This window comes from Pelecanus crispus, chromosome 4 (genome assembly GCF_030463565.1).
Source record: "Pelecanus crispus isolate bPelCri1 chromosome 4, bPelCri1.pri, whole genome shotgun sequence".
Classification (NCBI taxonomy): Eukaryota; Metazoa; Chordata; class Aves; order Pelecaniformes; family Pelecanidae; genus Pelecanus; species Pelecanus crispus.
The window spans coordinates 28,286,098-28,302,775 of record NC_134646.1 but is presented as its reverse complement, the minus strand read 5'-3'; the positions used below and the strand labels follow the sequence as shown (position 1 = coordinate 28,302,775).

The 16,678-nt window shown below is 38.6% G+C and overlaps 1 protein-coding gene across 1 annotated transcript in view; it reads right to left on the bottom strand.

The window, feature by feature from the left end:
* Positions 1-885: 885 nt before the first annotated feature.
* COL25A1 (collagen type XXV alpha 1 chain) overlaps positions 886-16,678 on the bottom strand; it is a 329,834-nt gene continuing 314,041 nt past the window's right edge. The window contains exons 34-38 of the mRNA XM_075708727.1: positions 13,095-13,148; positions 11,059-11,112; positions 4,659-4,736; positions 2,268-2,306; positions 886-921 (exon numbers count right to left, since the gene is read on the bottom strand). Coding sequence (XP_075564842.1) covers positions 886-921; positions 2,268-2,306; positions 4,659-4,736; positions 11,059-11,112; positions 13,095-13,148 — 261 coding nt within the window. The remainder of the gene's footprint in view (positions 922-2,267; positions 2,307-4,658; positions 4,737-11,058; positions 11,113-13,094; positions 13,149-16,678) is intronic.

Here is a 16,678-nt window from a genome sequence, read left to right as displayed (position 1 = left end):
GAACAGAAACGGAGAAATATCAACACCTTTAACAGTGTAGTGTGATGACAAGTGTGCAGTGGTAATCACACAGACTTGTTTCTCTCCAATGCTTTTTGAGTAATAATGTCCACTAAGGTCACTGTAACAGCAGAAAAAGAACAACATGAATGAATCAGTCTGTGAAACAAATATAACTTTTTCTTTTTTAGACTTAAAGGCTTCAAGGACTCTGAAATAAAAACTGTTAATACTGAAACAAGATGAACATGTGGCTTGAAGTATTGACTTCAATGCCATCATCACAAATGTTGAATAGATTATTGAAATGCACCCTTTGTGGAAACAGTTATGGGAAAAGGAAACAAAATTAACCATAGCTTCCAAAATTCTGCAGAGAAGTTCAGCTAGTTTTGTGTAATTCAAACTGAATCACCTGAAAACCACACCATGGTACATATGTGTCTGGTCAGTTCCGTTATCCTCCTCCTCCAGAGGATGTTCCCATTCAACCCCGCCTCAAGAATGCTTTTTCCTCCAGCAGTCCCAAAATACAATATGCAGAGCACATACTCTGTCCATCCTTGAGAAAGGTTGAGAAGCTTCTGGTCTCAGGTGATGTCTGCCATCAAGTGATCCCTGCAGCACCTCTGTAACCTTTTCAAACAACCCACAGAGAAGTCTGGTGTCTTCTTCAAACTTCTTTCCTTCTTGTTGAAGGACTCGACAGGGCCTATCGTGAATGTCTTCACGACCGTGAGCAGTGCAAGGCAAACCGATGCTGATTAACAGGTGGGACCCTCTTTGGTCAAAGGGGCCAGGTGACCCGCAAGACTGGAAGCCATCCACCTGCAGCTGGAACTCTATTCCCCAAAAATTCAAGGCCTCTTTCTATCCTCCTCTGGTTTATCTCTTTTTAGCAATAAGCCATGGTGTGACTCCCTTGAGATGACAAAACAAAATGATTCAGAAGATGGAATCAAAGGTCACCATGAGCAGCCATTTAGCTCATGACACGATCACACAACAAGCAGGTTTGGCACACAAACTCATGCTTTTAGTCCATACAAGCAGATATGGTGGTATGAATCAGTGAAGTGTTTAAGATGGACATGGAAGCCAAGTCAGTAAACTCCAACGACAGCTGGTACAGTACATTTCATAGCATTTTGCTCTTATTTGGTCACAATTTCTTGTAAACTAGTTCATGGCACTCATTGTCCATGCAGGTCCACAAGCCAAAACATAAGAATTTGCAGAAATAATCAAGATTTCTATTATTGACCACTGTATTGAGACCTCTCTCTCATTAGAGAGAGAATCTTTGCAGGTTTACCCTGCAGTTATATAACACCTAATTGCAGATGTAAGTGAAAAAAAGATGTACACATGGACTATTGCAAACAAGTAGAAGCAGCTACATGTAAACATCTCAGACTTGTAAATTCAAATTTTCAGTTTTCAACTATAAATACAAAAAGTGGAGCACTATATACACAACGTCATGCTTGTAAGGTTAGATTCATCACTGCAGAGACAAAAAGAGATACAGGTTAATCAAATTAGTAAATTGATATTTCAGATTTGTATTCCAAATACATAGATACAGCAGAACTGCAAATATGGATAGTTTTCTCCTCAGCACCAGCTATTCTTCAGAGATAAATGCACCCAGGATTTCACTTGTGCTTTGTGTTTTCTAATGTATTATACAACAGTATCCCTCCACCTACGTTATTCTGAATGTTGTGTTTTTAAATCTAACACTGTCTAGGTTAAATCTTTACTAAAATAATGTTGTCAGTTAACATTAGCGTACAGCATAAAACCCAGGAGAATGTACTGAAGAATAGAAAGGTAAGGCAAAGAGAAGGGCAGGATGCACTGTTCTTCTAGGTATCCCGGAAAAAAAAAGTCATAAAAGATCAATATAAGTATTTGATAAAAATGCCATATCCATGAGCTTTTATAAAGGATGGGAAGCAGTGATCATGTGCAGAAACTACAGGATGCGTGAGTCTTCATATGAAAGAGAAAAGTCTTGGGCTTTTCAGAAATCTAACACCAACTGTTTCTACAATACTGCCTCAATAAATTATTACTTCTACATGTATTACAACCTCATCATACCAACTACTGTCATGGAGAGGTCTTATTTTGCATTGCTGCATACATCTGTCTAAGAGGCTCTGAAATATATGCTGATACTGTTCAGTACGACTGCGACAGGCTTTTCTGTGTGCCAAGGATATACTGCCCCTGAAAAGAAAAAGCTCTGCCCATCCTACCTTTTGCCAACAGCCTGGCATTGGTAATCCATCGGGACCCTGTTTTAAGGGGGTGGAAGAAAAAAAAAAAAAAAAAAAAAAAAAGCATAGTTAAGTTTGATAGGATAGATGTTCCATCAATATCTGTTAGAATAGCTGAAGCAGCTCTGACTTTTTATCTAATAAGTAGCTACCAGTTCCTAACTTATTTCCTCTCTTGCTCTCAAGGTGAAGGAAAAGCCAAAGGAGAGAAGGTTTACACTGTAAATACATACATGCGCCTCTCTGCCATAAAGATTTGTTTTTCCCTAAATCATTAGAACATCTTCATCAGTTTCTTATTGCTGTTAGAGCTCAGGCTGCATATTATTTTCAATATAATCTGTTATTCACAACAATCTGTAGCTGAATGTACAAGATCAATGAGCAAAAAAATATTATCACTTCTATCTGGAGGGTATTGTGTTTTATGGGCCCCTAGTACAAATTTAACCCAACGATAAGATAGCAAGACTCAAATTGGAGCAGGATCTTTTCTGTTCACTTTCATTCTTAGCCTTTGAATGAAGCACCAAAATCCTGAGCCCTGAACACATCTCAAGTGACACAGTGGAAGAAAGCATCAGTGGTGGGAGCAGGGCAGTACAGCAGCACTGATTATTTCATCGCTTGGACAATACGGCCATCTAATTTCTTCTTTTGTTAGTGACAGTCACTCCATTTCTTTTTTGTCACCACCCTGCTGTCACATATCTCCATGCATCCAGTAAGATCAGGGCCAACTTTTAACCACAGTCATACTGGTTTTCATGGAACTAATTTCAACTTACATGGCTCTACAGGGCTTATCCTGAGAGTTATATGCTCAGGATTAGGAGCATGTATCATGTTACTAGACTATACATGAGCAGAAAAAAAATCAGGCCTATAACATTTTTTTAGAATATAGAATACTGATACTTATTATGTGAATTTACATGTGAAGATAGTGGTTCATGAGAATTTTTGAATGTGCTTGCACGCAATCAGATGGGAATGGCTTGCTGCCTAAAGCAAGAAAGAAACAGTGCTGTTTGCTTAGCAGCTTATTCTAGTAATCACCTATGAACAGAATATTTTTCATCCATCAATGATTGTTAGTGAATCTCCAGATATAAATGATAATACAGAGACAGAGAAACATTTTTAAATTACAAAAGCATGCTTGATTATCCCCAACAAAATATGAGATATGGTTACCATTAATTGGAAGCAAACAAAATGGACTATGGAATAATCTTAATGGACTATGTATTTAAGATTAAAATCCATTGACTTCAAATTAGAAGTGCTATAGTTGAAATAAAATCTGCTTAATTTAACATTCATCTTAGAGAACCGTGCTTAACCACCAAACAATATCAGAACATGCAGATCAAATTTTACCATGAACAATTAAAAAGAAAATCTTCCTTGTATCTTTCGGAAATGTGTACGTACTGTTCTTTTTTTTTCTTTTTTTTAATGGAAAAGAATTTAAACTTACTTTGCCATTAAATAAAATCACTGTTGCCAAACTGGTACAAGGGAGAGGGTCAACAAGTAGCATTTTAGTATAGGTGGGAACTTGAATTCATGCTAACATAGGGTGGGGAGTGTCGTGTGTATTCCAGGAAGGTAAGTTCCAAGGGTAAGACCATTAAATTGAAGACGTTAAATAACAAAGACAGTGAGGGTTTGGGCTGCAGACCGTTATCTTCTTACAAACCTCAGGTAAGCTTTTCACTTCCAGATCTGTTTGAATACTATTTGATGAACAGGCCAGACACCGAAAATATTACTTGCGTAAGGTCTGGGAGATCAGGCTCCAGCTTGGCTTACTGGAAACCTATGACTTGATTTTTAGAAATAATATTTACACTATTCTGTACATGGTTGTCATTTTGGCCAAATCCTGAAAACATGCACCTAAGACTGCATGGATTTGAAAGGAAGTCCAGGGTGCAGAGTAGCTCTGGGACAGGCTAGGGTGAAGAACTGAGCCAGTGCAGACAAAGTCATCAGACTTGATTAGAAGTGGACATTGTGCTGGATTTCTACAAAGACTTGCGTTCAGGGTGAGTAAGGCAATAGGTATTTTGGGAGGAAAATAACAAAGCAACGATTCTCAGGGAAAATGTAGGAAGGACACAAACTTACAAATTGCCATGTGATGTGGGAGCAAACTGCTGAGAGTTAGGTTTGAGGTGTCAACAAAAATGTGTGTTCTTTCATTGCGGTTATGATCACTGAAGCAGCTGGTTGTTCATGCACATGCATGTGTTATGTGAATAATGTAAAGTCAGCTCAGAAAAACATTACTTTACATTGAGAATGGCTGACTACAAACAAAGGAACTGCATGCAGGGTTGGTAGGAAAGAGAAATACTGTACCAATTGGCAAGGGGCATCCAGCCCATCCAGGCCAGGCTGGCCTGGCTCCCCTTTTTCCCCCTTAATTCCACGGAATCCCTGTTTGTAAAGATTAACTTGCAATGTTACTGTCAAGGAAATGCCTTCAGTATTGACTTAGCTGGAGTGAACAAATAACAATAGAGAGGCAAGAGGAGCAAGCTGACTGCCATGGTGTGATTTCAAACCTGTGGGGCACTGACTCTGGCACATCCCAAATTTCATTCCTTTCCAACATATTTGGAGAAAATAATGGGAAAAAACCACCAGCAAAACCCACAAATTTAGCCTGAAGGTCTTAAGCCTGGTGCTTTAAACCAAATTAGGAGGTTGATAAAGTCTGCTCCAGAATTTGCCAGAACTTGAGATAAGGCACCATTAACATAGGGCAATGGGTGACACAGTAGCTGGTGCTTGTTCCTCTCCCCTCATTTCTTATTCCATCAGTCTACAGCAGGATGATCAATTGTCCAATACACAAGTGAGACGTACCAATGGGCAAGGTGCATCTAATCCAGGAGCACCCTGTTCTCCTTTCTCCCCTTTAGGCCCCTTTTTGCCTTTCTTTCCCTTTTCCCCCTGTGGATACAATGGTTTGGATAAAACAGGTTTCATTCTTTTGGAAAAAAATTAAAGAAAGATTGGTTTAAAAGTTTGGTTTTTTCTTTTTAAGCCAATGGAGAGCTGAAAGGACACTTACCACTGTGTTCTGGTTTGGATGGTGCATTATGTGGAAAAATAAATTATATGATCACAAGCAAGAACTGCATTCAGTTGGTATTAGTTTGTGTTGGTATTTCATAACAGTATTATGAATGTTTTGAATCCTAGAACAGGGCTTGAAATCATTGATTTCTTGAGACTGAAGCAAATCTGCAAATCCCCCCAATCCACAGTCCAAAATAAGAGGTCTCCTGTTTGTTCTAAGTGATAGTACTGAAGTGCACACGCACACTAAGCTGAATTTGTCAGCTTCCCTAGAAGATTTGTCATTAGTCAGAACTAACTTTGCAAGAGCAGAGTACATCAGCATAGTCTCTCTAAGACAGACCTGTGGCATGGATGCTTCACAGGGATGGCTGCAGCATCTCTGGCTAAATTCTATCAGCTTCCAAGATGTCATGTGAAGGGTGAACTTGGCCTGGAGCATCCTTTGCTGAACTGAGCCTTTGCACTCTGGTAAGAGTTTGGGACAAATCCTGTTCTCGGTGGTGTCCACAGAAATCCACAGACATCACTGAGGGTGCACTCCTGTCACTCTAAATACAACACTATCATTTCAAATCCTGTTACAGGAATCAAAAACATTCAAACTGCTTGATGGAGAGGTGCTATGACACTTTCAACGATTTCATAATGTCTTTGTATCATAAAGTAATCAGAGGTGATAATTAGATTCTTTATTTAAATATTCCAACATTTAAATGTTCTCTCTACTGCAGCAGGCAATGTTTCATCTACTTATTTTACCAAATTCAGTCCTTTGATTTCAGACTGAGTTTTCTTTTTAAATGTAAAACTTCCAATGCTTTAATTACTCATGGAAATGAGTTAACTCCCCTCAGCAAAGTTACCTGCAAAGATGACCTCACCTTCAAGCAGTATAAGATGTTTAGAGAGTTCATTCTGTAATTGATTTCACACCAGTTGATCACAATGGTAAATGAGTTTCAGGTTTGCTCTCAATTTCACAAAAATCAAAAAAGGTTCCATTAAAAAAAAAGAAACAAATTGGACTAGGATTGTAAAAAATGGGATAGGAAGGATGAGTAAATCAGGAATATCACAAAGAAATGGGAAAAATAGTCATAGGAAAATTAGTATGACATTGGAGAACCAGCAAGGGAGGTTGTGGCTATTGGGAGGATTTAATTTGTGAGGAAAAGGGTAAAAAAGACAGAGGAATTGTAAGGAATGAAGGTAGAAGGAGAAGGAAGGAATGCCCCTTTGGAAAGACAGATGGATTTTGGTGAAGCATAGTAAATAGACAGTTAACTAGTTCCACACCAGTACAGAAAGACTTCATCCATTAACAAGAGAGAAAAACAATTTTTACACAATTAAAAAATAATTAGTTATATCATATTTTAAAAAGGAAGGAAAACACATTATTAATTTAATATCATAGTATACTTGACATGTTCAAATGAAAAAACCTTTTCCATGAACAAAACATACTGCATTCATGACACGATAGGAGCAAAGTTTCTTGTCTATCTTTTCTGTGTGCCAAAAAGTCTCTGGATAATATTTAGGAAAACAGCAACCCAAACATTACCCTTCTTTACCAAATTATAAGATTGTGATGTAAAAAAAATCCCCACGAGTCAGGAACTGTAAGTTGGATAAGTTTTCATCTTAGACCTACAAATGTGACAGCATAGCACAGAAGCCCAACAGTTTCAGGGTCAGATCTCCTGTTATTTGTGCTCGATGTAACACCAACATATTTGCTGTGAGTGTATGCAAGCACAGAGCATGGACATACTCCAAAATTATTCTGAAAATGGACAGTACAGTTTGGTTTTGACTCTTTTTTTATATCTTTTGGACTTGTATTTCTTTAACTGGTTGTGTTACAAGTCAGCAGATAACTATTTAAACTTCCAGTTTTGCAGGGCAAACCTATGATCTTATTCAAACCAATGCAGGATTCACCTGTGTAGAGAATAGTCTGGATTTCCTGAGTACTTTACTGTTTTTTCCACGGACTGAGTTGTTGTCTCTTAATCTTCACCTCCTTACTCTGAACTAAGGGGAGACCCACAGGAGATACGGAGAATCTACATCTGATGAAGATTAAAAAAAAGAAAATTCCTTCCTGCCCTTCCTCAGTGCCTACAGATATAAAAATTTCTGGCACTTCTATAACACCATTATGGTTGGAACAATCTCCAATCCTCACATGCACAGATTTTCATCAATGCAGAGTGTAGGGGCAAAAGGATGATGCCTTTCCAGCCACTGTTGTGATACATCATAGTCCTCTGTCAATATTTACAAGAAGAGACATGACTGCACTTTTGGGATCAGGGTCCCCTTCCCTCCCTCTCCCCACAACACAACCTCTACCTTTTGTTAAAGGTTATTCCTTTTTCAAAGGTTTGTTTTTTTTTTTTCTATTCATACAACTTGAAAATATAAAATCAATTGTACAAACCTTTTTCGTGCTGAGTGCTCCTGGACTATAATGTTATGTGAGCAATTACAGCTAGAACACTTTTAAAAAATATTTTTACAGCCAAGTTAAGCAGACATTATAATGCAAACACTGACTTGCTTTCACTGTAGCAGAACTACTAACAGGCTAAAATAAAAATCATCTAGGACTCATCTAAAACTGAAGAAGTATATATTTATTCCCTGCCTGTCATAGCATGTCTATGAAAAAAACAAGTGTCACTGGTCCTCAGTAGAATGTCAGTAATGTTATTTATTTTTGCAATGCAATTTGAATTAAGTTTCATAACTAGAAACTCGCTAATCTCAACTTGTGTGATGTCAATCTAACAGCCAATACTGTAAAGACTATTTAAAAACCAAGAAATCATGAGTTGGACCCTCAACTTGTAAATTGGTTTATCTCTGTTGAAATGGGTGCTGTTACACCAATTTGGTCAAGATAATTAGTAATTTACATAAGGGAAAACATCAGAACTGACAAAATTTGTTATAGTAAAAGCTTCTATTAATTGCATTACTTTGTGTCTTTTGAGAGTCAGCCTTCCATTTGGAAAAGGAACTATTGATGCAGCTCTGGTGGTTTTGGTTAAAGCAGTTTACTTGCAAGATACAAGTTTCCTCATTTCTGGAAAAAAGGTGTCAAAACTGTGCAACAGAAGTCTCTTTCATAGAGGTCTCAGCTGTATCTTTCCTGATTTTTCACTGAGAAAGACCTTCCTTTGCCTTCTAATTTTCTTTGAATATTCTGAGAATTTTTAAGGCAGAGATTTCATCTCTGTTTTCACTCTACACACTTTCTGGCAATCCTCTTAATCTGAAAGCCCATAAGATAACATGGTTTCTGAAATACCTGTCAGACTTGCTAAGTACTTTATCCCATGCATTCTCCTCAAGAAACAGGTTTTGCCTTTTCCTGAATTTTTGGGGGGATGGAGGACTAAATTTCTAGGAGATGTGTCCTGCAGCCCAAGAGAACAAGGCTACATGGTTAGCCTGAATTGCAACTGAACTCCAAAAAGGACCTAACCATGCCTTATGGCCACACACAATTCCCACACACAATCCCCTCGCCCTCTTGCAACTGGAGGACCTCCTGTGTGTGAGCTATTTAGTCAGTCCCTGGGAATAATGAACTAATACCCAAAAGCAGCATGCTGGTCTCTAAGACATTAAAATATTTTTACATCCTGAGTGCAAGAATCTCAGTTTTTCCATTTTCACATGATATCATATTTATATAAGTCAGTTTTACCAGCTTTCCAGCTTCTCTTCCAGAGATTTCCTGGGGCTCTGATAGCTGTATTTTGTCTGCCTATTTCTAGCTGTACATGGAAACACAGACTCAGAAGGTCTGGTTGGGAGGGACTTCTGGAGTTTGCCTAGTCTAACCTCCCATCCTGAGCAGGACGATTCCTGACCCTAGACCAGGCGAGACCAGACCAGGCCCTGCAGTCCTCCATGGGCAGTGGTTCAGCCACCTCTCTGGGTAAACTGTCCCAGTGCCGTGCTGCCCTCCTAGTGAACAAGGTTTTCCTAATAGTCACTCTGAACCTCCCAGAAGCAGATTGTGGTTCTGTGTTTTCTCATTTGCCATTACCCTGGAGAGTTTTGCTCCATCATCTCTGTAGCTCCTTTTCAAGTAGTTTGGCCTCCTCTTTGTCAGACCAAGCCAGTCCACCTTCTTCAACTTCTTCTATTGGTTGCATGTGCCCCAGGTCCCTGCCAGCTTGGTAGCCTTCTCCCTCTCCAATTTCTCAAGATTTTCTTGAACTGGGAGGCTCAAAATACCATCTACAGTATTCAAGCAACCTCACCAGGACTGATTAGAGACGGGTAATAACTTATTTTAACCTTCTGGACACAACCCTTCTAATTCATCCCAGTATAAGAACGTACCATTAAGCTCATTGGATTTGGCACCTACTGTAACTCCCACTTAGCAGATGCTGGCCATTTTGCCAGTCATCTATCAGAGCTGCCAGTTACCAGTTACACCTTTCTACTGATAACTGCTCTCAAAAACAAAAGCTGTTCGCTTGTGACAGGCAGACCTGTAGTCTTTGACAGCAAGCAAGAGCTCACCATTCATTGTGACCACTCTGCCAGGTCAGACACTGCCTTTATAATATTCATAGACCACCTGCTTAAGCAACAGTTGTTCTGCAAAATCAGTACCTTACCAGCGATGTCCAAGCTCAAAATAAGCAATGTAACAAGGGACAGAAGGGAAAGATATATTTCACAGTACCCTATCAGTGCATTTTCGGGAAGTGTTTTGCCTGACAATATCAAGAAAAGGAGATGAACTTAAACAGCCATGGTGACTTTGTAACCCTGCTTCTTGTTGAAGATAGTGTGATGGGAAGTGGACCTAGTATAACCCTGTACATGTCAGCTAGGCAAAAACAGTTGTCTGAACTAGAAAAATCACCTGCTGTGTGTATGGACTTTTATATTAAGTGGCTTGGTGTGAGTGCTAATTCATCAGTTTTAGCAACTGGTCTCTGTGTTGGTTAGAAATAGAGGAGATTTGCCCATAAACTTTCTCTGGTTAGTCCTATTAGCAATTTAGTCCTAAATTGCTCTTTACTAAACATATTTCCAAGTCACTGTGGCTGGACAGTGAAAATGAAGTTAGGCTGTCGCTGTTAACTTCACTGTCTAGTGGTTTACCAGAATGGTAGAGTATATGATTTAATTTCAGTCCACAAATATCACAAAGTACTTAACTGTAAATAAGACATTGCCAAAAATAAAAATTTCAACAGTCCCTGTCCTTATCCATTTGGTGTGGTACAGGTAGTACGTACAGGCATGGTACACACATGGATCAACAGTTATACTGCAAATACTGCCAAGGAACACAGCTGGGGTCTTCAGTATAAAATTACTACCACAATGACATATTTCAGTGATGTCTACATTAAAAATTTCAGACTGACAATGATTTTCAGCAAGTGTAGGATGGATTGGAGAAAATGAGCCTAAAAACAAGCTCTGCTTTGGGACATGTTGATATCACTAGTTCTGTGCATAAATTTTCATGTTTTTTCATGATTTTGCTTAGCATGTATCTCTGACCTGCCTTTTGGCACACAGTAAAAACAAAGATACATTTTAATGGGACAATTTATAACATAAAGACAGCAGAACTGACTAGGCTGAGGAATGAAGCAACAGTTAATAACACTGTGGTCACCTTTTCTCCCTTTTCTCCTATATCACCCTTTTCTCCTCGAGGACCAGGGAAACCCTATAAAAACAAAATTGAAAAAGACAGGTCGACTTTTATCCACATGCAGGTTAAGGTTTCAAATACTCTTGGAAAACATCAAAAAGATGATTTCACTACATGCTTTGTATGTATATGTGTGTTATGTGTGCACACATGCATGCTCACAAGAGCATATGAGACAAGTAAGTCACAGTGTTTGGCAGAGTCATTTTGCTATCAATAGAAAGAAATCATATCACTCAAAATGGCAACAGTCCATACGTTCTGGAAAAGACTCCTCCAAGTTAGGGATTTCAGTGTAGGACTAGAGGAAAAGGCTTTCAGTAAGTCTTTTTAGCATGCCAAAGAAAGAGCCTATATTTTGAAATGTATCCCTTACAAGTTATGGAATTATTCTCTTTAATTAACCAAATGTTAGTGACTCCTTGTTCTTCTACGACTGAGTCCCAAGTCTGAACATTTTTTTACCAAGTGCAGTTTTTCAGCCTATTGACTTCCAAAGGACCAACTACTCGTATTACTAAGTGCTATATCTGGTGGGGTCTGTTGATAAGGGCTGTATATTGCATAATCTTTGTCCTCTTTATCATAGAGAAAGAGCAAATGCAGCATTTAGCACACTCTTTGTATGTACTGCACGTGCACTAAATGGAAACAAAGGTGTTACGCTCAGTAAGCTATTTCTTGAAAGATGCTTACCTACCATTAAGAGTATATTGGTCATACATATTACTTACATCAAGGCCAGGCTCGCCATCTTTGCCCTGCCAAAGAACCATATAAAGTACATTAGCGTCCCTAAGCTGTGATACCAATGGCCACCTTGATGCTGGACTTCTGCGCTCCCTCTATACAGTGGTACCCCATGTTGCTAAGGCTGTACATACAACATTGCTGTTAGTGAAGGACATTTCTGTCAGTGTTTAACATTTCCAGGAACTGATAACTTGACTGTAAAATTTTGCTTGACTGTAAAATTTTGTTTGTACGCAGATTCCAGGAGCAAGCTAAAAATACAGAAAAGCCTATCGTTTTTCATTTTTAGTTCACAGGAAGGGGAAACAGAAATTGGATTTTTTTAATTTAACTCACAAAAGTGACCCTCAGATAAACATAGACTGGAAGCTAATTTAACACTCCACGGAGCCTGAAAACTGTCTCTAGTCCTTGACTCCTGATCCAATTAAATGGACCCGATTAAACCACGAGTCTGTCTTCCAGCTTAAATTCATTAATCAAACAGATTAGACAGAAGAGGGTATGAAAACATTGCAAGTCTCTCACAAAGGCTGGTTGTGCCTGGTCAGACACATTTACATGGCTTTTCTTGTGTCAAAGCACAGAACAGACGTGTATATGTACACGTGACCCAGTCATCGCAAAGTAAACAGAGTAAGTCAACTGATTTTATTGGGGCTGTCCTTATTAGGCCAAAGGAAGTTCTCACTCCTATTTTAGAAATGGATAATATCATTTAAATGGTTGATTTAAAGCATACCATATCCACCTATGAATGATCAACAATGAACTTCTCAAATTGCTTCTGAGCACATGGCACAGAAATTAAAACAAAACTGGTCTCTGAAGTGTCAAACAAAACAAAAATATAATGGCGAAGTAGCCTTGCAGCACGGAAATCCAAGCACCTGATCAACATTAAGAAAATAACAGGTTTCCACAGTTCATCCTGAACTCCTACCACTCTCATATGGTCCCCAGACAGCTGATGGCCACAGGCTGCAGAAACAGGAGCACTTGCATTCTGGATTTCCTCTCTTGCTGTTTCATGTCAGGTCTGTTTCATTACTTCTGCATGACCACGTGCATGGGTAGGAATCTAAGTGTGACACAGACCAGCGACCTTGCACTGTCAGAGATTATTATCTATCTTTGCCTTTTCCAACTAATTGTATTGCTAGGTGAAAAGCAGTCATAAGGCACACAAAGTTTGATCAAGGAGTGATGAAAAGCACAACGTGTACAAACTATGTGCAACTTACAGGCAAGCCATATGGTCCTCTGGGTCCAGGGTCACCTACAGTTCCCTTTTCACCCTAAGAAAAGATTACAAAACAAGCAAACAAAAACATTGTCTATCTTAGAAATTATCTCTACCAAGTGCTTTAGGTTAAAGTTTATGCATTCCTAAATCTTTTGAGTGAAAAATATCCAAACTCATTTATTTTTATTAAATGATTAAGGGGGCAAAGAGAAGGTCTGTATTACTTTCTAGGCAAAATGACTTTTTGGGCATATGATATTACATTTGTTTTTAAATCCATTAGTAACTGAAAATATTTTTCAAACTGAACTTGCACCGATTTCAATTTTAAGCTTGTAACAGCTACAACATTGCACTCAGTAAAAATCCAAGGTTGTAATGCAAACTGAGGATATACAGCATCAACCTCCAGCACAGCAGCTGAGATGCAACACAGTGACAAGCAAAAATAATGTGTCAAAGCTTGTATTTAAGCAGGCAACGCTATTAACAGTGACATTGTGAAGATTATCCCATGCACTGTACTGTGTTGCTAACTGCTCTACTGGAGTCTAGATTAGTGATGTAAATACCCTCATTTATTGAATCAAAACTGTATTAATGTGCAAGACAAACAAGTACAGAGATTACTCCAGAAGTTTGATATCATTCTGCACTAAAATCCATGGAAAAATTACCAGTTTCGAGAGAGATGCTGCCAAAATAATTTTGCAAGCTTAATATAGAGCAAACTTTTCCAAACAAAATGAAATTTCAAGATGGCATCTTTCAGGCTGACAGTAGTAATCATCTTTGCTCTCCAATTGTTCCTCATCACGGTTGATATGGAGTTAAACTTCCTGAGTCAGCCAACATTAGCCCATGTAACTGTGAGCACAGCTCTCTAGGCTTGTTAGGGTGGCAGAGCTGGGAAAAGGTGCAGGCAGCAGCCTTGTCTCAGACTTTGGTTCTCTTTCTTCTGAATAAAATCCAGCAGAAAAGCCATACTCTCTTGAAAGAGCTAAACTGCTCAAAGTGTTGATGAGATTAAAAAAAAGTCCTGACCATCTCCAGTTTTCAAAGCTCCTACTCTGGATTTGCTGTGTAGGGTTATTTGGATCCCTTCTTTACCTCCTTTCCTTAACATAACCTAATGCAAGGCTTCGTGCAAGGCTCCTGACATACAGCAGTGCTGTGTTTCATCCTAGCAATTGCTACACTTGAGCTCTTGACGTAATTCTGTGTACAAGATCCTCTAAAAATCTGGGTTATTTACTATTCGTTATTAATTCATTACTCTTATTAAAAGCACAAGACAGGGATGTAGATGTGTGCCTAATTAATAGTGGTGATCATCATCACAGCCAAGTCCCTTAGCACAGCTCTGAAAATGGGCTGCTAAGTCTCAATTTTATTGACTGGATAATACAAAAAAGCAGGTACCAGTATAAACTGAATCTGAACCTGTTGTTGAATAATCACAGCAGTAAGGAGTTTGTCAGAGCAACTGACAAATGATCTGGTTTAGATACTTGATATTTTTACATAGGTGGACACTGTCTATACTCACTTCAGTCTGGTGGTGATTAGATGTGTAATGTCTGATCTTTCTGGATTCTGTTAATCTCCAGCCACTTCCGAGCAGCACTTAGGCTGGATGCCCTTGCAGAACAATAGAAGATATTGGGAAGTAACAGCTGATTTTCAAAACAGTAAATCCCTTGCAGCTTTAAAACTTTCTGCTGAGAAGAAACTGATGTTCTGACCTATGTATATAACAGCTACAAAACTGTTTGATCAATACTTGAAGTATGTCAAGACTAGTTAAGTATCTTTTTTAAGTCTTCAACAGCAAAGATGACTGTACAAAGTCCTCTCAGGATAGGCCTATAACATTGCTAAACATATGGTAGACATAAAGATACTAAATGTATCAGTCTAGGAAATAATCTCATCTATTATCTAAGAACAGAGAAATGTATCTCACGGTTTTTTACCTCCAATACAAAGCACATGCTGAAATGTGTTTGGAATATCAGATGAGGTCCCGAACATTTATGGATTATATAAGATTGATGGACTGTCATGGGCATACTGCCCTCAGCCATCATGATAAAGCATTTCCTTCAGGGAAAAAGACATTCACAAACTTCAAGGAAGTTTTTTAATATCTTTTTGTAAGACAATTCATCGGTGCCCAAAGAACAGAAAGCATAGCCTTTGTTTTTGCCTCCTATTTCACTTCAGTCTCCTGAACCATGGGTAAATATGATTACCATTTGCATGAAAAAAGCTGCATAATTGGTGTGTCCATTAAGATTGATATGCAGATTCATAACACTGCCATGGTGACAGATGTTTTAACCGAATTAAAGAGAATGCACTTTCCCCTCCTAGTACAGAACGTGTGTAGTGTTGCACAGGCTACACATCTGAGAGCCAAAATCAAGCTCAAAACCAGGTCTTTGCCATCGAGGGAAGAGCTTCAGGAAATAAGCATTTAATTAATTTTGGTTTTCAGCTTCTCTTAGATGGACAAGAAGTTGGATACACATTATGCCTGTCACTACCCTTCCGGTTTACATGTTCACTTTCACTAGTAGTAGTTCAAGACGTTTATCTGTTTACCAATGTTCTCTGTTTCAAGAAAATGCGTAAGTGAGATTAATAGGTACGCAGCAAGATTCAGAGGCCTGTTATGATCAACTCCTCCATTGAATGAAGATGATCCCAGTAAAAGCTCTCTAAGCACATAGCAAAATGGTATTTTCGGTAGCCGAAGAATTTATTAAGGACTGTAAGACACCATCCTAATAAATGATATTAATTCACACTATTAATTACCATTTCTGTTTCTACCAAAAGAAATGCACAAAAAGACAGTACTGGCATGTTCACCGGTATCATAGAATGATAGAATGCTTTGGGTTGGAAGGGACCTTTAGAGATCATCTAGCCCAACCCCCCTGCAGTGAGCAGGGACAGCTTTAACTAGATCAGGTTGCTCAGAGCCCCGTCCAACCTGACCTTGAATGTTTCTAGGGATGTGGCCTCCGCTACCCCTTTGGACAACCCGTTCCAGTGTTTCACCACCCTCATTGTAAAAAATTTCTTCCTTATATCCAGTCTAAATCTACCCTCCTTTAGTTTAAAACCATTACCCCTTGTCCTGTCACAACAGGTCTTGCTAAAAAGATCATACTTCAGGAAGTGTTAAATCCTGTGTTAGCTTTTAATAATCAATGAACAGTTTAAAGTTTAGAGAGAAAGTTACATGGTTAAGCTCACACAGTGAGTTGATAGCATATTTGTTCTAAAATTCATGTTTTCCTATTTTCTAGTGACATGCACTATTTTCTTAGTCTACTTTCTCACCATCTAAATAAATTTTGTATAAAGACTGTCTGATGTTTTCTCTTTTAATTAAATAGCTAAATTGGAAACAAACCAACCAATCGTAATTTGCACAACAGTCCGTTCTACCTAAGAAGAGTAATTCAGCTTTGCCTCAAATGCAGCCTATGCAACAATGAATCCATGATTTCTATAGAAGAAATCACTAGGCTTCAGTTTGATTATACTTGCTTTCCTTAACTTTTAAGG